Below are 21,602 nucleotides of genomic sequence, written 5' to 3'. Positions count from 1 at the left end.
TGCCCCGGGGCTGAGGTGCGGGGAAGGCCCCGCTGCTGGGGCCGGGCTGGGCGGCAGCGCCTCGACCCCCCGCTCCTCGACCCGTTTCGGAACCGGCTCCGGTTTCGGAAGGGTCTCGGCGGGGCACGGAGTTGGGAGGTTTTGTCGTTCACTGCAGGAACACTTGACGTGGGCTGACAAACCCGCAGGTAGTGACGGGGGATGGAGCTCGGAGGCAGCGAGCCCTGTTTCAGCAGGGTCTTGTAAAATACAAAATGGGGGTGTAAAGATGTAGCACGGGAGGGCAGAAGCTCGTTAAATCCACAGCTGTCACGAGTTTAAGGCTGGTGTGGTGGGTTATGCTAAATAAACTTGCTTAGGAAATCCTTCTTCTTGGAGGTTTTCATTTTGGGTGATGTTTACAGATGTTTTTTAATAAAATGGAAGTATTTGAAGAGAGCTGGCTGGATACAGAAATCGCCCGTCACACAGGCAGTCCCGCAGCCTGCCTGTTAGCTTTCCCATCGGAACAGGGAATTGCAAGAGGCTCGGTTCGAGCGCAGGCACCGCAGCGATGGGCGGTGGTGAGATGTGCACGATATTCAGGGAACAAAGCAGGACGTACCCTTGGGCAGCCTCTTTTTTCCAGCAGTTGGACAAGTTACGTATTCCAGAAATACCCCAATTTCTTCCTCGCGCGTGTTTTTACGTTGGGAGCCTTGAATGAGCGCAGTGATATGGTTTTACCTTGGGAGGGTGAGTTTGCGTGTACAAACCTGCCCGTTACCAGCAGAGAAATGGAAAAGGTAGTTGACGTGTAGCACTAAAGATAAATACATATACAACCGGAGTCCAACAGTTCCTAATTTGAAAGGATTATTATTACTACTCTAGTGAAGCTGTTTGTTTATTTAAATCATATTCTGCTTTTTGGGTTGCTGGTGTTGCAAGTGATCGTAATTCCATAATCTTTGCTATATTACTACACTGTAGGAAAATACGTCCTCCAATTCATGGGTGGAGAAACAGGGGCGATGCACAAGGCGTCAAAGCAAAGGCTAGGGTGGAATATTTTTATGTTTTTCCTGTAATGGAAATACTTTTCAGAGTGTTTTACAGACAATTTGGACGTTAAGGTCCCCAATTCAAAAGGTTTTCGGCTGCTGGGATGTGTGACTCCGTTTTCTGGGAGTTGTTAGGTCACACAGCACTGCAGCGCGGGTGGAAAACAACACCCTGACGCGAAGCCGGCATCAGCGTGGCTCGAAGGGTAAACGCGCGTACAATAGCTGCACAAGCAAACAAGTTGTTCCCTGAGCAACGGAACTAATGAAGTCTGCTTTCTTGGAGATCTGTGGCCTGCGTTCTCTACAGACATGGCCCGTGATAACGCTGCTCTGCAGTGACAATATTCCCCCCTGTCTGAGCCCAACCGCACGCAGCTTTTCTTGTGCCCCGTAACTTTCCCTTCCCTTTATTTCTTTTAGTCCGTACCTGGTCGGAGGCTGGGCGAAAGCAGCGTGTAGTGTGTGTGTAGGTGGCTCGGTAGGCAAACTGCGTGCGTGGTTTGAGCTCACGCTTAGCGCATCCATTGGATGGAGATGCTGAGTTTTTCCTCCTTAGCCCATCCCCACTTTTCACGAGTCTTTCAGGAATATGATGTGCAAGAACCCTCTTCCATGTTCACGTGTGACTGAAGTAAGTTGGTGAGTTCAGAAATTACTGAGAGGAGTAGAAGCAAGGGTTAGGGAAAGGAGACCTGACCTTCACGTAAAGTGAAGATACCTGTGTCTTGTTTTGCAAAGAAAAACGGGTTTGTGGGGTTTTTTTTATCACTGTGTAAACATAATGGAACTTCTTGAAATAAATCTCGCACATGACTCGTGCACGTCAGTTCATTAGCTGTGGTATTTGGGATGGGATTTACCTTGCCTAGTTTTAGGCATCTACCAGCTGAGCCACTTACATTGGGCTTTTTTTGTGATTAGCGGAAAACTAATGCTTACAGTCACTAGAGTTTGGAGCACGCTTCCGCCGCTTCTAAACTCCTCACTGAGATTTGGGTGCTGCCCGAGTGCTCCACTGCCTGCTGCTGCTGGTGGGAGTTAGAAATCTAGCTGAGATCTCTCTGCCTAAATCATCAAGTGGGACAAATTTCACTTTGTTTCCTGTAGTAATGGCCTTTTAAAAGAATTTGCTTCTTAATTATTATTTCTAGCTTATACAGTGGTTTTTTTTGTGCTCATAAACTCATTAACAAACTGGTCCCTTGTTCCACCTCAACCCTGTGTTAATTTTTGATGTTGAGAGACTCGATCTAGAAGGAAAGCAAAACCCAAGAGTATAAAGTAGAAAGAGTAAGCGCAGCAGGGCAGGGCTGTATCAAAACTGGGCAACAGCTGCATCCGTCAGCTATCCCGGGGTGCCCCTTGCTGTTTCAAAGAGAGGTGGTGCGCGAGCTGCCTCTCTGCACAGGCTGTGAAACCCGTAAGCTTTCTGGCAGTGAGTTTTGGGGTGACTGCCTTGCGGAAGATAAATCATGGTGGTGTAGGCAACGTGTGAAACCTGTTCCTGCTCCCTTTGAAGTCAGGAGGATCTTAAGGTCTGGTAGTATGGGGTTCTGTCCGTTACCCTGCGTGACCTCCTGTGGTCCTGGGACGCTGTCGCTTTGCTGCCTGGTACCTTGCGTGGGAAGCATAGCAGCAGGGGTCCTGTTTTCTGCTGATGTTTTGAATTGAGTGAGGAGAGCATCATGGTATAGCAAACCGGGCGCTATAGGCCAGCCTGTGAGGTTATATACGCCCTGGGCATCGAAGAGAGCAACCTCTGCGAGAGGGCTGCCCGCGGTTCGGCAGCACTGTCTGGAGCAGTGAGAGGTAGCAGGCGTCAGGGGGGCTGGAGCTTGTGGGCAGGCTCACGCTTCGGTCCGTATCTCAGTTTGCTTCGTTGCTCAGATCTAAATGGCTGAGGTGGACAACCGAAGTTTATTAATGTTTTACAATTGTATATTTTAATGTTTATTAAGCTATTGCTGCAGTAGGCGAGAAGCTGCCTTGCAGTGCCCTCTACTCACCCGACGCTCAACAGGATGTTTTCCTGTCTCAGCGGTTATCCCAAGAAACACCCAAAAGTCCTTTTTCCAGTTTGCCAATAGCAATTCTAAAAGTCAGCCTTATGTAGAATTGCAGAGCTTTTGACTTGACCAAAGTGAATGTAATTTTTCTTAAATAATTTGTTTATTCAAGTAGGCAGCAAACACTATAAAAATGCAGAATTAACTAATCGTTCTCTTAAATGGTTTGTGATCTTTCTGTGCAATGCTGCATTGTCCTGGTCTGGATTGTTAAAGGGCCAAACTCTGAAGCGGTGAATCATTGAGGTTTGGTATCCACGCAGTTTACTATAAACAAGGCTGGAGTTGCAGCTATTCACCTGGTTAGATTCTGTCTGGAGAGTAAACTTGTGGCATCAGGTCTAGTTTCTTCATTCAGTACTTGAAGGTTTTTACCAAACCCAGTTGTTCAGGAGGCTTTGGCATCTTGGGATTTGGTGGTTTGTTTTTGAAAAGCGTGCCTTGCAACTTTTTTCTTGGGGGTCTGATGGAGCATGTCTGTAACAATGGGATTTTCTGTTCCTGAAGGCTGATTTATGTGGCTTTTTGAGACCAGGTTGTCTGTCTTACGATGACTGCTCAACTTTGCTCTCCTCCTTCTGGGATCAAACCTGCCTAGCCTTCGTACTGAATTGTTGGTTAATTCCCCGTTCCCTGCAGAAGAAGTACTGTCGAGAGAAGCTGTGGAAAAACACTTGCTACTTTACTTAAAACTGCTTCTGGTTGTCTTGGTAACAATAAATTTATGGGGTGACTTAAGCAGCTACTGCATGAACAGAAGATACAAACTGTGGAACAGAATTCAGAAACATGGAAAGATCGAGAACCCTCCAACAAAAAAAGCATATTTTGTTTCAGATATTATTAACTTTTTATTATTCTCCTTGAGATAGTGTAAAAAAAAAAAAAGAGCTCAGGTACTGTGTTGGTATATATCACTTAAAATCTGAACTGAAGTAGAACATGGAAAATAGAAGTAGTTCTTAAATGTGAGTTTTCTCTAAATGTGGAAAAAAATCTCTATAAACCCTTTTAATATTTGTAGATTTACGATTTTATCAGCCTTTTCTTCAATTGTTTATTTCAGAAACAAACCTCTAATTTGTTTTAAATTCTTCCTAAGTTTCTAGCCCACGCTACCATCAGTGTGGGCATTAGAAGGACCCGTGCAGCAGCCCCCGTGCTGGAACCCTGCAAGCACAGCAGACGCCGTCCCAGTTCGTTATGCTGCTGTTGCTCGGCTTTGAAAGCAGCGGAGTTTGAGTAACTCGGGTCCCATCCTGGTTTGCCAGGATGTGTGGAATCTCCAGTCTGGTCTGTGCTGGCAGCATTAATTACAAGTAGTGCATTCACTATCAGAGTTTAGAATTGGTGAAAAATAGAAAAATTGGTCTAAAATGCAAACAGCTGATGGACAGGGGATGTGTGCTTCCAGCTCTGGTAGGTTTCTGTGATTATTTAACTCTGCAGAATGCTTTGGTGTTTGCTCCCAAGCTTCACCCGTCTCTTTTCACGTTCAGCTTCAGCCAACCTTTCTCCTTCAGCACATCTGGTGAAGATATTTGGCAGTCTTCGCCTTTGGGCACCTTCTCTGTGCTCTCCAGTGGGGGACGTGTTTCAGAATCACAGAATGGTAGGGGTTGGAAGGGACCTCTGTGGGTCATCTAGTCCAGCCCCCTGCCGAAGCAGGGTCACCTACAGCAGCCTGCACAGGACCTTGTCCAGGTGGGTCTTGAATATCTCCAGAGAAGGAGACTCCACAGCCTCCCTGGGCAGCCTGGACCAGGGCTCCGTCACCCTCAGAGGGAAGAAGTTCTTCCTCGGGTTCAGCTGGAGCTTCCTCTGCTTCAGTTTGTGCCCGTTGACCCTTGTCCTGTCACTGGGCACCACTGGAAAGAGTCTGGCCCCGTCCTCCTGACCCCCACCCTGCAGATATTTGTAAGCATTTCTAAGGTCCCCTCGCAGCCTTCTCTTCTCCAGGCTGAACAAGCCCAGCTCCCTCAGCCTCTCCTCGCAGGAGAGATGCTCCAGTCCCCTCACCATCCTCGTAGCCCTCCGATGGACTCGGATGGGGAAAGCTGAAGGCAAGGGAGGTTTGTGCCCTGCGTGGGTGTTCAGGTCATTGTGTTTTTTTGAGGAGTAGGAAGATCTTTGAGCAGCTTTCTGGCTGGTTGGACTGGGAGCAGCACCGCTTGTCTCAGTAGTTAGATGGGTCAGATTCACAAGCAGGGGAATTTGACTTCTTTTGGGTATACGGGAGCGCTGCGAACTCCGGGAGTGCAGCGGGTCGGCCTGCTGCTGGATGGAAGCAGGGAATGCTCTCCGTGAAGCCTCGCTGAATGCATATCCGTTCCTCAGCCAAATGGGAGTGTGATTTTCCTCGGCGCTTGGCTGCATGGCGTGGGGCTAAGGCAGCAGTTGGCCGCCTGGGATGGCTCCTTCAGACCAGGTTCCTCGACTTCGTTACCGGGGGATCGGAAGATTTTCATAGCCTGAAGTGCAGCCCCAGCACGGAGGACTTCGTCCTGGCTGTGCCACGCTGCAGTGCTTTTCATCCGCGCCCAAGCCGTTGCTGGCTTCTCTCTCCGTGGAGCTGAGCAGGGGCAGCTCTGGGGGCGAAGGGGTTGTCTGGGGGCCAACTTGTAGCTGATTCCTAGCGACTCACCTAATTGAAGTCGAAATGATGAAAGACTCCAGTAATTATGCCTAGTGTGTAGATGCATTTTGTGGCCTTGACCCACACTAACAGCCTAGAGCTTTTACTCTGGAAGGTAATTCTTTGTAGAGCAGAGCTGTATTTTTTGACCTTTCCTGTTCCTTAAAGTCAGCTGTGTACGTTCAGATTACTCCAGGTAGTACTGTGTACTGTGATACAGCAGCTGGTTGTGGGTACCGCCTCGGCATGCCATGTTTTGCCTTTGTGCTCAGCAAGCGGTAAATAAGAACCAAGATGTTGGATTGTGAATTTATCCGATAGTTTTAGCTGCATTGGTGACTTGCACGTTGAATTTCAGTGTTGGAGTTTTAGTTATCCTTCTGTTGCTTCTCCTTTCATGAAGAAGCCACTGGCCCACCCTGTCACACGCTTACTTCCTTGGAAATACCTATCTTAATTGTTTAAAATAAATATTTAGAGTACTTCAACTCAATCTGCTGCAGTCCCAGTTGTTTTCGCCCCCGGCTGGGATGTGCAGTGAGACAGCGTTCTGGCTGACTTCCAATTTGGCTGCAGGTTTTCGTGGGGCAAAGAGGTTGCTGTTCGTTGGTCATCAGGTTTCTTTCCCACTTTTAAGAAGTACATCCCTGATCTTTGAGGCACTGTGTGCGTTAGCTTTTTCTTCCAGCAAGCAATTTGTGAAACGACTTGGGTGTAGTGCCAAAAAATCCCGTTGGGCAATAACATTGCTTCAAATCCTGTATTAGTATTGCCAGGTTTATTTTTTTTTATTGCGGTGGAGCAAATTTTTGAATAATCATTAAGGCGTTTGCATAGAATTTATTTTTAACCCCCACAGCAGTGATCTGTGTAAAACCAGGAGTCGTCAGATGATCGTAGTTATTCAGCGTCAGTCTCGATATCGGTTTTGGAAGGCCTGATTATTGCTGGGTGACTTCTTGAAGCTGTGACCTGGTGACATGGTCTGTGAGCTTTACCTGCAGTGACCAGAAGAGCAAAGATCCTGTGCTTTCAGATGGGGGGGCGGGGGCTGTCTCAGCTATAGGCAAAGAGAGAATCCCTAAAGTGGATGCAGTCTTAAAAAAAAATTAAAGAAGAACCCACCTGGATAGGACAGGGAAACAGTTGTTTTGCACCGTTGTGTTGCCAAATGGGCGTCTTCCTCGAACGTTAAGGTCTGGCTGTGTGTTTCTGTGAAGTTTGGGTTTAAAAGGTCCATCTCTGGGACTTCTGTTGTGCTCTGCAGACATGGGGCTCTCGTGATTTCGTATGTGTGCTTAGAGTTAAAAAAAATATTTCCCTATTCAAACTTTTTTCTTTCTATCCTTTCCTTTTGCTGGTGCCCGGATTCATATTATTCTGTTTACCTTCTAGTTTATGCTTCTTGTAATTGTTCCCTTTGCCAGTTCTTTGGGTTACTGGTTCTGCTAAATAAACTGTCCAGATAGTCAGGGTAGGGACATTTGCAACCTTGAGAAAATAATAACAAAAAACCCCAAACACCTAATCTGAAAAGAATGCTTAGGGCAAAACTGACTGGTGTAGTAAATGACTCCTGTCAGCAGAGTCTGGGCGAGAGCGTGGGCTGTGCTGCTGCATCTGTGCATTTCCAGGCTGTTCTGCTCTCTTCCGAAGCGCTACCATTTCCTAGCCATTATTCTTTTCCTATCTTCCCCTCCCTGCAACCATTCTAAATTACTCTCTCTAATCCACTGGCATTAATTGCACAATCTGAGGTGAAGTAGGTGTGTCGCTGGCAACTATCTAAAGAAAACAGACTCTGTTGCATAGACAGCTCTTGCTTTTGTAAACGCCAAATGACGTCTGAGGACTGGTGCTACCACTGCAGTCGTGATAGAGGTAATATCCAGAAACTCAAGATGGCAGAAAGCATTATGAAATACTCTTTCAGTCTTATTTTGTAACCACACACCAGGGCACGTTCCCCACAGTATTCTTAACACTTGAAGCACGCTTTGCTGGAAAGGACCCAGTCGTGAATTGGGAGCGTAGCTATAGGTTATGGTGCGGCTGGACCCAAATGTGCATTTAGAAAACAAAACCAATTACCTTTGCTTAAATAAATAAATAACATGGTTCTTTGCCTTCCAGTTTGCAGAAGCATGGACATTCGCAACAATCTGACCCGGCTGAACATGCTGGAGAACTGCACTGTGATTGAGGGCCACTTGCAAATATTGCTGATGTTTAAAACCAAGCCTGAAGATTTCCGCGAGCTCAGCTTTCCTAAGCTGACGATGATTACAGACTACTTGCTGCTTTTTCGCGTGTATGGCCTGGAAAGTTTAAAGGGACTTTTCCCTAACCTCACTGTGATTCGAGGAACTCATCTGTTTTTTAACTACGCGCTAGTCATTTTTGAGATGGTTCACCTGAAGGAGATCGGCCTCTACAACCTGATGAACATTACTCGGGGTGCTGTGCGGATTGAGAAGAACAACGAGTTATGTTACTTGTCCACGATCGACTGGTCGAGGATTTTGGATTCTGTGGAAGATAATTACATCGTGGCCAACAAGGATGACAAAGAAGAGTGTGGAGATGTGTGTCCGGGAACTGTGAAAGGGAAGAGCAACTGCCCGCCGACTGTGATAAACGGCATTTTCATTGAACGCTGCTGGACCCACGATCGCTGCCAGAGAGGTGAGTCTGCCGCGCGATGTACGTCAGCTCTGGGTTGCTGACTGATTCTAACCGGTCAGATCTCTTGGAGGGCTGGTAGGTACCTGTTTATTGCTACCTTGAAGCACCGGTTCCTAAAAGTGAAGCTCAAAATTGACGTTGGACGTGTGAAGAGAGAACCTTTGGGGTGGGGCTGGTCCAGCAGTTCTTTCACCTGTGTGAATAGTGTGTCCAAAAATGTTGTGTTTGGTTTCTGTGGAAAGTTAGGTATTGCCTTGAGCTCACAAGTTTAACAGACTGAGTGAAACTGGTATCTTGTCTGATATTTGAAGTGGTATTAATATGTCTGGTGAGGCTTGGGTAGGGGATTTAAAATCCAGATTGACTGAAAGGCTGCTGCATGCGGAAACGGAACAGCGGGGAGAAGTCCTTATGGAATAAACCTGGCTCTAGAAAGGTGCATTTACATTTGTACTGAAACCGTCCTGCCATAAGAAGGTGTGAGATATGTGGGTGACCAAGCAACGTCTGCACAGAGTAAGAAGCTGGAAGCCAAGTCAGACCTGAAGGGAGAAGGAGGAGGAGGAGGAAGGACCTGGCCAGGGCTGCTCGTAGCAGGAGCCCTGGGGAGGGTGGAGAAACTGCACTTGGAGCCTGGGGTTGTGGCTCGGGAGAAGGTGCGTTCAGAAAGCTGGCTGCTGTTGCAACCTCTGAACTCCAGTTCTTGAACTGTGTTAGGGTTGCTTTTAATTTCTTATGGACCTGTGTTTTCCAAACTTGGAACTGAGCTGAAGTTTAGTTTTAATTATATATTTACTTCGATTGATGTTAAATCTGACTGGCGGGGAGCAGTGAGTTGAGGTAAAACTGACCCATGGAGAGCTGTCTGTCTTTCTGGAGGTAGAGCATCCAAATGAAGCAGTGTGTCCGAAGACGGAATTAGGAAACTTGTGGGCTGGAGAGAAGTTCTTGCCAAGCTTTAAAGGGCAATTCTGAGTGCTAAGTGCCAAATGTGAGAAGGAATTCCTAGCAGTATGCATAGACTAATGAAATTAATGTGGTTTCCCCTCTGCTACTCCTCACCCCAAAATCGTCTAGCTTCCTTTTAAAGAAAGTAGTTATTTTTTGTCACCAGAATAACAGGGTATGAGCAAGAAGATGCAAGCATGTATGTGTGTTCCTTTTTTGAAGTGAAAAATAAGTTTATAAAGCATTTTAGTTTTTAAACTCTTTTGATACACAGTTGTTATCAGCGCTGAAACCTGGTTTCTTATGCATTCATGTTTTATGTTTTCTGCTGTTTCATAAGGTTAAAGTTCTAACTGACATTTTTTCTGTGGCTAGACGGTTCATAATGTCCCTCATGCCTGTGAATGTTCTGAGGCTGTGCTACAGCAGACTGGAATGTATGGTTTCTCTCCTTTATGTGACTGCCTGTTTCTACGAAGCCTGTAGGAATGTAGTATTTTACCATTGGGGCAGAAATCTCGGCTTCCGAGCCCGGCATACAAATTCAGCTGAATTTGCTGGAGGATACCCGTACGGTGTCACACGCTAGCTTAGCTTAGTTACCCGGGGGAGCCAAGCTAGTAAGTCCATTTGGATTTGAAATTGAAATTTTAATTTGAAAATGGTTTAGAAAGTAATCATATACAGATGCTCCCATCTGTTTCTCTGTGCTCCTTGCAGGAGACTGAGAGAAGCAGCACTCCTGCATATTTTGGCTGTAGCTGGTGCGCGTTTTCAAAACCACTTAACCAGCCACGCTTATCTTTGTTTTGGATGCAAAGATTTGTACTTTCATTTATTGGTGACTGGTGTTCCAACAAGCTGGTATCCGTATTCTGTTGCGTCTGATGACACCTGGAGTTATTTGAACAGCTCGAGTAGTCTTTTAGACTTTTCTGAGTAGCCTTTAGACTTTCAGCACGCATGCACGCTAGTAACCATGGTAGAGATTAAGTGACATTTATTTAGTGAACCGGTTGGTGGAATCACTGTGTTCTCTGTTCTCCTGCCAGCCATAACGTATCCTTAGCGTGTGTAATTGTTTTGTCAAGATTATTAAGAGCTTGTGTGAATTGTGCTCTGGCTTTGCTTAGCCTCGAGAGCCTCACAGCAGCTCCCAGCACCGAGGGTATTAATGTCACGAAGTCTTTCCCTCTGCGTTTTTGCAGCTTATCTGGGAATCCTCAGCAGCTAATGCTGCGCTGAAGTCTCCCGTCTCTCCGGTTTTAGGAGCGTTCCCCTCTTATTTTTGCTCTTTGTCTTTTAACAGTGCTGGAGTGAAAAGCAGCAGTTTTGGTATAACTTTGGGGGGGAAGGCTGGTTTTTTGCATCATTTGTTTTAATGCGGGTCATCTGTATCCCCAGCTTGTTTTATGAAACTTGGTGCTGAATCTCCTGTTTGCTGTTTTTTGGTTTTCATCTCCGGAGGGGAAGTCGTTGCTGTCTAAACTGATAGCACTGCTGCCCTGAGACTGTGGGCCAGGATGTTTGGTTTGCTGTTTTGTCTACCGGAAAAAATCCTTAAAGAATATGTAAATATTGCTTGCTTTGATGTTACAGAGTGTGTGTCGGTTGACAGGGACGAGACTCAAGCTGGCAAGTTTTTCCAGCTTGCTAAGCTTTGAGTCTTGGTGGAGAACATGAGGAGATGGGCAAGAAGCTGGAGGGAGCATCTGCAGGAAGGCTGGAAGGTGCTGCAGGAAGAAGGCTGGAAGGTGCTGCAGGAAGAAGGCTTGAAGGTCCTGCAGGAAGGCTGGAAGATGCCGCAGGAAGGGAGACGGCAGCGGCTGGGGTTGGAGCGGGGTCCTGGGTATCCCCTGTCTCTGCCACACCAGTCCCTGACCTTCCCATGCCTGCTCTCTGCGGTCGCTTTCTTCGCGTTGTCCCCGCCGCACCTCGTGTTGATCCTGCATCTCTGCCTTTTCTTTATTTTAATCAGCACAGATCTCCCAGTTAACTCCAAACCGAACTTTCAGTTACAGCATGTAATTATCTCAGAGGCACACATCCAAGTCTCTGAATCATCCTCACAGCTAGAACTCCAGCCCAGAAATTTTTTCAGTTGGTGATAACATGTTCAAGACAACAAAGTAAAAGGATCCTCTTACAGACGTGAGAGCGAAGGTGGTGGATGAAACCAGTTGGGAGGAACTGACATGATTTGTGGGCAGCTGGACGCTTTGAAAAAGCAGTTGCCGTGCTGAGGAGTCTGGGTCTGAGTGCGGAGAGGTGGAGGTGGATATCCCGTAGACGGAGACTGGGCGGGAGGTGTTGCCTGAAAGTGCTCTCTTCTTTTTTTTTTTTTCTAAATTGCTGAAGTTGGTGTGAAAAGCGAGTGGGTTCAATTAAGGCCAACTCATGTTATATTTGGGGTAGGAAGGGAGGGAAATATGTAGTCTGTTTGGAATTTGGGTCTAGCCTCATGCTGTTTATGGCAGCCAAGTGCTGTTTCTGTTCTGGAGGTTTCGTACCTTTTCAGCCCACATTTTTTATAATGTTTTTTTTGCAAACACACTTAGTTTTATTGCCGTAAAAACGTAGTTCTTGGTTCAGTGCAGCGTGTTCATGCAGGGAGCTTCTTTGCTGAAGAATGCAGACAACAAAAATGCTGGAAATGCCACGTCCTAGACCTCAGTCTGGATCTGCCAAACATGATTTTCATATTTTGCATTTTTTTCCACATGTTTTCTTTTATGTAATAAAAATGCTATATGTCTGTCACTCCACTGGCGGAAGGAACAATTCCCTCTGAAATAGGATTTCCTGCCAGTGCTCTCTGCAGTCAGTCCTCTCCGTCCATACATAATTTGAAGCAGTCTGATGTTTTTGACAGTCTAATTATAAAGGCGAGTTCAGCCTTTCACTTGCATATTGGGTCATCTGGAGGTGGAGTAAGGTAGTAGGAAGGAAAAGTGGAATGGCCACATAAAAATGACCAGGAAAATGATCTGCAATATCAGACGGTCCCTTGGTGAATGTTGAAGGGCCGCGTTCCTGGAGTATCAGGATGGATATCTGGAATACAGGCTGCATTCCTTATAGGAGACGATGAAATTCAAGTTCTCCTGTTCATCCTGAATGAAGCCTTTGTAGGAGTCTTGTTATCTTCTTGATCTTGGGACTTCACGCTACCAGGAAATTTGAGTTGTTAGGAGCGTGGGCCATTTCAGATTTGTAGATAGACTGCTTCTCCGATCTATTATCTTCCTTTACGCGATAAAAACAAAAGTTGTGTCTCTCAGTGCAATCTAGAACTTGCTGCAAAATATTAACCTCATGAAAAGGCAGTGGAAAGCGTATGAAACCATTTGGGCCGATGGAAGAGGACGGTAGAACAGAGCTGCTGGGAGGGACGACAGTCTGGAGTAATGGCCATGCAAAGGAGCTGCTAAAGAAAGGTGCCATGTGAAAATAATGATGTTTGTCCAGATTTTTTTATGAGGTTAGGGAAGCAGGTCTGGAGACTAGGGATACAACAGAATTTCTCTGTAATTTTCCTGTGATTTATCCAGGGAAAATTCTGGGACAGGTGGGGGAACAGGTAAGGAACTGAAGAGTAGCTTGAGTAGCTTGCTTTGTTTCCTAGTAGAAGCAACACAACAAAGCACTCAGAAAAACATTGCTCAGCTTGAAATGTTGTTCGACTGCTGTGAAACAGCACCGAGAGCTCGTAGAGAGACCGGTGCCAGAAGAAATTCTGCAACTATGAACATCTTCAAGGCATGTTTGAATAACAAAGTTCAGAGGTGTGTGTGGGAAACGTTTTGTGATGTTTACTTAGGTAGAAATATTACTTAGCAACAGCTTCCTGTAATTTTTATGTGCTGGGAATTTCTGTAACCATCAGCTTGGTTTTATTACCTTTGTATGGGAAAGGGGTCTCGAAGCACTGAACAGACTCAGCCAACCTCAAGGGCAAGATATTTTTAAAGCTTCAAACACAAAAGAAATTTTTCCAGTTGCTGCCGCATGAAGTGGAAGTGCTCCTTTTATTTGGACATCTGATAAGAACGGCCTTTTTTTCCCCCAGCTCTGACAAACGCCAGATGGAAGTTGACACCCGATAATCTCACTGGGGCGTCTGCTCTCAACCTTGCCAAGCGACAGCTTTATTGAGTGCGTGTAGCGCTTGTGGTTGGGGCTATTGTGATGCTTGCAAACGGCTAGACATCCTAAACTAATTCACTTCAGCTTATTAAGAGTAGTTAAGAGATTTATGGCGCTTGGTGGTGCGATACAGCCCAGAATTGGGGGAAAAGGGGTGGAAGCAATCAGTCCATACAAATGGCTATTTAAGAGTCTTCTCTACTATTTACTTTACAAACACCAAACAAAACTTGGGGCTGTGAAGGAGCACCTAGTTTGGCTTTTTTCCACCGACCTGGGGTGACACAAGACTGTGGGATTGCAATATTTAGCGTTCCAGCTTGCTGGGAAATCCCCATGCGTGCAGCTCCCGTGGGCTCTCCATGTTTGTGTTTGTTGGGCTTCTTCACTGCTGCAGCTTTGCTGAAGTCCAGGGGGGTTGCAGATTTTCTTCCCCCACCCCAAGTCCCGACCAGCAGTTTAGGCAGAAGCCACTGTCTGATCTGTTCCATCTTTAGAGTGTTTGAACAAGAACCAATTCCTAGCTCATCCAACAGTTAGTAAGGAGTAAATATAGAGAATTCTCCCCAAGGTTAAGAGATCTTAATTTCTGTGCGGAGGTGTTGTCAGGGCAAAGGTGTTTGGTAAGTTAAAAAGGAGAATGAGCTGTTTTGCTGCTGATAAGGTGAAAATTGATGGAGTTGCCATTTTAATTCTTTCATCGTTAGCCCTTTCGCAAAACACCAGTTATTTAGGTCAGTGTCTGGGCAGTTGAGGAGGCTGAGATGAGCTCAGCACTTCACGTGCCGTGGTTCAGCACTAGCATCACTGGAAGGGGTTTTAAGATCTCTCTTCGATCTTCAGAGGTGACATCGACTGCGTGTGATTTCCAAGGGCAGCGTGCCAAGAGTACCTCAGGTAGAATACTCGTGGTTCCCACTTCAAGAACAGTTCCAAGTTACCTTGTTTGCTGAAACAAGGGAACCGGCATTGCCCCTTGTTAGGCGAAATGGAGCAGACTGACTGCGCTTGGCAGACACGTTTGGTGGAAAACTCTGGTGTCCGGGCACGGGTGTAGAAGCGGGAAGTCACAGAATGTAATAAAAATAAAAATACTGAGCAACAGAGTGAACCTGTGTTGGTAATGCGTGAGTGGGGGAGCTGCGAGTGGCTCACCTGGTGCCCTGTGTTTGCTCAGGGAGGAGGAGAGTGGTTTCATTCAGAGCGAAGCCTGCTGATGCTGGAGGTGCTTTGGTGCCGTAAGTGAAGAGGAGAAACTGGCCAGCTGACGTATCCTGCGTGCTTTCCTCCCTTCGCTCCGCTGAATGAAGGCAGAACAATGACTCGGTATTTTAAATCGTAAAATTTTTGATTAATTCTAAAAGTATTCTAAATCAAATGCAGTTGTGATGCCCCTTCCCAGATTTTAGGCAGACAGAGCAAGGTAAATGTAAAGTGTGTATGGCGGCATTGCGTTCTTTCATTTTATGGTGGAGGAACTGCAGATCTTTGTTGTAGAAGGCTTTGAAGGGATTGCGAACAGTTGAGTCCATACAAAGAAGTGTATTCAGTCTGTGTGAGAAGGCCAGCTGAAATATGTCACTTGGCAAAGCTCGCTGAAACATCTTTCTCTGTCAGGAATTGTGTTTGACGGGCATCGCCTCTGTAAATAAATAAATCTTTTCAAAAAAAACACACACAAAACAAACCACAAAAAAGGTCAAAAAAGCCCAGGTGTGCCCAGTGCAAAGATTGTTTCTAGCTGAAAGGTTGAGGATTTCGGGACCTTTTGATTAATTACGAAGCTGGTGAACACCCGGCCGTGTCCTGGAGGAAGCAACGCTAACCCTGCTCTCGGTTCCTAACAATAGCTGGTGAGGAGTTCAGTGATCATGCTTCCCAATTATATCCTATAATTGTGTGCAGGTTCCTATCGGAGGGCCGTGAATGAACTTGCTGCGATGTTTATGCTTCTTAATTAGAGCCATAGGTTAGCTGGGGAAAAAAAAAACGTTGGGTGGCGGGCAGTTGTGGGGATGCCGGCTGGGACGGTCTGGCTGAGCTGCTCGCTACGTGCCTGTAGTTATTTCGGTTGCTGCTTTGATCCAAAGTGTGCGGCTGGCATTGCAGAAGTGTCCAGACCAGCGTGCTGCAGCTTGGTCACTGAAATTCTGTAGATTACAACGGTGTGCGTTCATCATCTTTATCTAGATTTTTTTTTAGATGAGGGTACTGGGCGGGCACTGGGCTGACATTGTTTGGGAGTCGTCAGCGTTGCTTTTATTTCAGCTTGTGACATTTAAAATGAGAATTAACTTTGGCTCTGTGTAGTGCTTAAATGTTGGCTAAGTAAGGGTAGTGTTTCCTTTTGAGTCTGGCTTCCTTGTGAATCTGTGTTTAAATGGACTGAAAAATCAAGGCAGGGCGCTTGGCTCCTGTTCGTGTCTGAACAGTTTTCCAACGTGGAATTTCTTTCTTCCTTCTTCAAAATAGGGTCAGAATTGCTACTGAGGAGAAGGCCACAGCAAGAGAGGCAAGAGGATGCTCTGTATGGACAAGGAGCTTCCAGCTCGGTACCCTCAGTATGAATTCCTTAATTTGAGAGTGTGCTTTCTTATTTACCTGGCGAGAGGCTGGAGGCTCTGAGGAAGATGATGTTTGGGAGGAAATTCCCCAAAAGAGTGGGAAAGCAGTGCTGGTTAGAACAGCATTCAGCAGAAGGCTGGGATTAGTTTTCTTCTAAGTGTTTTTAAAGAACTCGGGATCTATGTGGTTTCACTGGCATCACTTCGGTGCACTCCAGAAAAATAAATGTGGTTTTAAGCTGGTGTATCAGCTTAGAGGTGCCCTTCTTCAAGGATGTCAAGGAAGACGGCTCCATCGGAATTGTGAATCGGGCAGTTTCAGCTTTTGCAGACGTCAGCTCCCACGCGGTGGCCGCTGAAGCCCTGGCGGGTGCCAGGCAGTTGAGCTGTGAAGGGTTATAACCCTTGCTCATACGCAAGCGTAATGAGGGTGACAGGTACTGAGCAAGATTGGTCTGATGAAGATTGTAAAATTTGAAAGGTCTTTTTTAGTTGGGGAAGGGGAATTTCGTTAATCTGTTCATAGAACTACTCCCAGTCTTTTGTTTTCTGTGCAAATCGAAGGCTTCTGGAGACGCACACATCTCGCTGCCGGTCACTTGGGACTCCTGCAGAATTGCTGCTGGTATGTGGCGACGCTGGAATTTCAGGGCCCTGACACGATGAGCTGAGCCGGGGCTCAAGTTACAGGGGAAGACTGATGTTTTTGAAGTCTTGGGTAGTAAGCTTGGCGGAGGTCAGAGGCAATACCTGCAGGCGGAGCAGCAGCGAGGTCTGCGGTCGCTGCCTTTCTGGCTCTTGTGCTCCTCTCGGTTCACGTTAGCCTGACTCCTATACACAGCTTCTCATTTAGTGTTTTTTAAAAAGTGAGTTGTCTAGGGCAGGGAGGCAGGAGGTTGGGGTCTGTTAATCCAAATAAAGCCTGCTGGACTGTAGGATTGTAAGGATGGGAAGGTTCGTAGGGCAGGGGAAAGGGGCATGGCTTGGAGTTGCATAGCCATAATTTCCAACTCAATTTTTTACATTTTCTCTGGTTTTGTAGCTGGGGGGAGTTAATTATATTAACAGTGCACAGCATCATTGCAGTGTAAGGCTTTAATAGCTGCAGGCAGGGCAGCAGTCCCAGCGAAGGAGCCGTGCGTATGGGGGCAGAGGTTGGGCTCTGTGCCACGTTTCGGAGACAGGGACAGACCTCTCCTGCCACAAGGAAAGTGTTCAGTGCTGAGAGGTAACGTTCTCGTGTGGCAAAATTGCAAGGCAGTTTGCATGACACGGAACGGGGCCGGCCGTATGCTGGCTGGTTTTTCCCCTGTTGATGTGAAAAGGGCCAAGTCCCGATCCTGTGTGTTCGAGGGAAGGGTTGTTGGGTGTCTGTGGGAGAGCTCCTGAACTTGGCAGCTTTGTTTTTGGTGATGAGATGCCATTAGCTTCCGAGTTGCTTGCTCTGAAATATCTGAAAATAGTAACGGAGATTTTTACTAAGCAACCTGTGGCAAAAAAAATCAGGTTCCAGCTGTTGTACTGAACTGAGCACCTGGAAGCCCATCACGCAGACGCTTCGGGCATCACACTAGAGCTCTGTCATATCAGCAGCTTTTTATGATTGAGAAAGCACGTAAAGAATGCTTGCGCGTGAAGGTGGGCTTGAACCCTGCTGTGCTGTTAAATACACGATTACAAAAGCTTAGGAATGATGGGGGAAGCTCTACCAGTGTATGGAGTTTCCTAGGAATAAGGCACGTGCTATTCAGCAGAGATCATGGGGTAACTAAGCATTTTTCTGTTACCATTTTAAACTTCATTAGGCATCCATGTTGCATTACAACACTACAAGGATTTTAATAGTTCATGAGCAATATTCATTAAAATTTGAGTATCAGACAAATGTTCTTCTTGTCTTTCCTGCACAACCAAACCAGTTATATTCTACGGGTAGTGAAAACATAATGGCAATGATTTAATAAAACAAACAGCACTTGTTTTTTCTGGTCCTCAGTCTTTTCTGCATGTCATCTTTCTGAAGTAAGGCTGATGGCACTGGATGTGTTTACATAGGTTCAGTTCGGGATGAGGGAGTCCAAGAGTTCCCTTGTAAGTACCCCTCGGAAGCTCCCGAAAGCCGGAGAGGAAAGGGCACTCCTCGGTGTGATGTCTGCCTGCCCGAGAGGCTCGCCCCGTGGAGCCTTAACACAGCTCAGAGGAGTAAGGCTGTTGTTGTTTTAAGACTGTATTCGAAGCGAAGCCTTTAAAGCTCGATAAACTGTTTCTTCTGTTCATTCAATTCTATGGGTTTTAGGCTCGGGAACCTCTGCGTTTCTGGCAGACCGGAGCCCCTAACGTGCAGTAGCAGCTTTACCTGGAGCCTTAATGAAAAGGCATTTATCTGGAAGCTGGTGCTTTATCTGAAACAACTTCTCACCTCCTCATCCAGTTTATACAATTATTAAATTAGCAGAAGAAATGGGATGCGTAGATTACGTTTTCCTTAGGCTTCTCTTCCACTCTCCAATAACTCCATCTCCAGGGCTGCTTAAATAATTTGTATAGTGTTTGCTCATTCAGTGCTTAGATACCAAGTTTATAGTCCACAAAATTAGTCTACGAGTGTATTAGAACTAGGTATCTGCATCAAGCGTCAGTTTTTTGTTCTCTTTTGAGCCTGTACTCTGTGTGAATTTGGTGGGTGTGATAAGAAAAACGTCCTGGTGTTTTGCATGGCTCTGTTGGCGGGAGGAGGAGTTGCTGCATGACGGTTCTTGTTGATCAGCACTGGGGAAGAACGTGCTGTTTTTCCACATGCTCTAATCTGTGATAACAAAAAGAGCTCCAGATTGTGTTTTTCAAACACGCTCTATGTCTCTCGGTGCTCAGATTTGCCAGTGACTATCCGTTGCAGTAATACATCCATCCACCCAAAGCCTAATTTGAAGTGGCACAGTTTCAGATATGAGCCTTGCCTTGATACTGAAGGAGACTGAGCAGGACTCGGCAATAAGCTCTCAAGTGTTTCACTTTGTGTAAGTATTTTGCAGAGAACCACGCGCTGGATGCTGACTTGGATACCACCGATCCCTTCTTGGTGCTGCCGTTGGTGTTTCTGTGCCTGGGTGGTTGTAACGTGGAGCTGATCCTGCTGGCAAGCCAGACCTCGACAGACTTCAGGCGGTGAAGGCAGGAAGTGCCTCAAGGCAGAATTTAAGATGGTTTTAAGACAAACAAGTGTTAGCAATGTCTTAGGTAAAGGATTTGGTCTGGCCTTGGAAAGGTGGATGGGCTGGGCGGTATCTCAGAAACATCTTCGGCTCCCTTCCAGTTGAAGAATGTTTTTGGTTCCAGCAGCTCTGTGCTGAGATTTGAAACCTTCATGGTTTGCTTAAGAAAAAGACGCTTTGGCCCTAGAGAAACTGATATGGCTTCAGGTTTCTTGTAAAGGCGAGTCCCATCTCCCTTTCTTGCTAGATAATGCTAGTTTGTCTAATTTTTTTTCAGAGGACTCTATCTATTGTGAGATTATTTGAATAGGGCTTTTTTTCCCCCCCCACCTGCACTAATTACCCCATTTAGGGATCGGCAGGTGTCGCAGCTCACACTATGGTATCAATTAGACCAGCTCTGAATGGTCTTAATTACTCCGCGATGGACAGTGCTGATGGTGACTGGTGATCAGACTGTATCGTGACTTCTGCATGATAAACACCCACGAAGCTGAAGCTCTTCAGCAACCGTGGCGCGTGTCTGCAGAGTTTGTATTGTGCAAGCAGATCCTGTTGCTCTCGATGGCCGAGCGCAGTTTGGTGGGCAGAGAAGGAGACTTTTGCTCCTACTGTACTTCCTTATTGAACAAAGTGACCTCAGTGGCAGTCAGTTGTATTTTAAGAGCTTACCGTGGCAGAGGGGTGAAATGAAAGAGAATTTTCCTGATTCTGACAGCTGACAGTTGGAGCTATTAACTATGGTGGAAGAGAGATTAAGAATCCAAGATCTCCCCTGAGTTTAATGCAGCTTCAGAAGATTCAGTTCCCTCGTTGTTGGCCTCTGCTTGTTGGGATGGCACAGTGGGTTTGGGATTAAATTCCTTCAGACCACAGCTTTCTCTCGCATGAGTTACAAGGAGAAATAAATCAATGGCCACTAAGGGTGGCTTGTGCAGCGGAGTTAATAGTTTATGTACTGATCTGTAGCCAGTTGTTTTTCCTTCGCGTTGTATTTGTGTGGCTTTCGGTCATGTTTATCATTTCTCATTTGGCATTTTGATTAGAGAAGCAGAGTGATGTGGCACCACGCACGTCCTAGAGGGTCAAAACCGTAGGGATCGGTGAGTTTGTAATGAGAAGCCATTAAGCAGATGTGTGTCTGGATAGAGCCGAGTTGGATAGTTTGTGTGGGGCCACATATTACTATACATTGAATGAGTTGAAAATGGGCCTTGCTGGTACGCTGAAGATGACAAGGGCAAGTAGTAAATAGAAATACATTTCATAGGGAGGTCTCAACTGCTTGGCTCTGGGACTGCAAGCAAACAGTATCTATTTCAGTACTGCTAAGTAAACTCTTATACCTAGAAATAAACTGTGGAGAGCATACTTGCTGCTTTAGGGCAAAGAGAGAAGGGTGTATAAGTTGGTGGGCACTAGCTGATGAGGCCAAAATTACTGGAGTAGTTGAGAGAATATTACATGGGTGTGTATAAACCATGCATTTGATACTAGTATGCCTAGTGATGAGATATGGCATACATTTCTCCTTTCCACAGTTCAAATATGATTTTGAAAAAAAATACTGCAAGTTGACGGAGAACCATGACACCTATTAAATTACCGGAAGACATGCTTTAGAATATTTAGTTGGATGTATCTGTGTGGGAAATAAATCTGGTAACAGGAGGATGTGTTAGCCCCGCGGTGAGTCCTTTGGTGCGTTGGCTGCTCGCGTGGGGTGTAACTGCTCTGGTCTGATTCCTGCCAGGTTGCCTGCTGCCGGCCTCGGGTTGTGCTGGGAGCAGGCAGCTGACCAGCAGCGCTTCTTCCAAGGGCTCAGAGAGGCTGCTCGAGACCCGGAGTCTCCTTCCCTCTGCTGCTGTCTCCCGTAGTCAGCCTCTCCTGGCACAGAGCGAAACCCTTTCCCCTCGGAGCGGTGGCAGTGGGACAGAGTCCGGCGTTGTGGTCAGATCCCCGCCACAGCCAGTCCGTGTCTAGCGTGGATTCGGGCAGCACCCCAAATGGCCATGCACTAAAACAGTTTATGCATCCTGGTAAGTAAAAAAAAAAAAAAAAAAAAAATCTGGTTGGCAGAGCTAGTTAGTTCTGCTTCACGGGAAAATTCATCCCCCCTGGCACAACTGGCCTGCAGGTGATGCTTTACCCTTCTCTCTCCTCGTCCTCTCTGGGAGGTAAGGCGGGAAGGGGTGATCTGGAATAAGTCATGTTCTTTCTTTCTCTCTGGCTTCTTTTCAGTATCTTCACCCACAAACATAAATTCAACTTCAGTGTCTGTGTTTACAATTCATGACTGT

At 46.3% G+C, this 21,602-nt stretch overlaps 1 protein-coding gene across 2 annotated transcripts in view; it reads left to right on the top strand.

The window, feature by feature from the left end:
* The window catches only part of INSR (insulin receptor), a 61,878-nt gene that overhangs the window by 5,589 nt on the left and 34,687 nt on the right, over positions 1-21,602 (top strand). For both annotated transcript variants that reach the window (XM_075444514.1, XM_075444515.1), the window contains exon 2: positions 7,881-8,432. In XM_075444514.1, the coding sequence (XP_075300629.1) occupies positions 7,892-8,432 (541 nt within the window). In that variant the 5' untranslated portion in view covers positions 7,881-7,891. The remainder of the gene's footprint in view (positions 1-7,880; positions 8,433-21,602) is intronic.

Source organism: Opisthocomus hoazin, chromosome 27 (assembly GCF_030867145.1).
Source record: "Opisthocomus hoazin isolate bOpiHoa1 chromosome 27, bOpiHoa1.hap1, whole genome shotgun sequence".
Taxonomy (NCBI): Eukaryota; Metazoa; Chordata; class Aves; order Opisthocomiformes; family Opisthocomidae; genus Opisthocomus; species Opisthocomus hoazin.
Note: the sequence above shows the minus strand (reverse complement) of the source record. Positions and strands in the feature narration are given on the sequence as shown.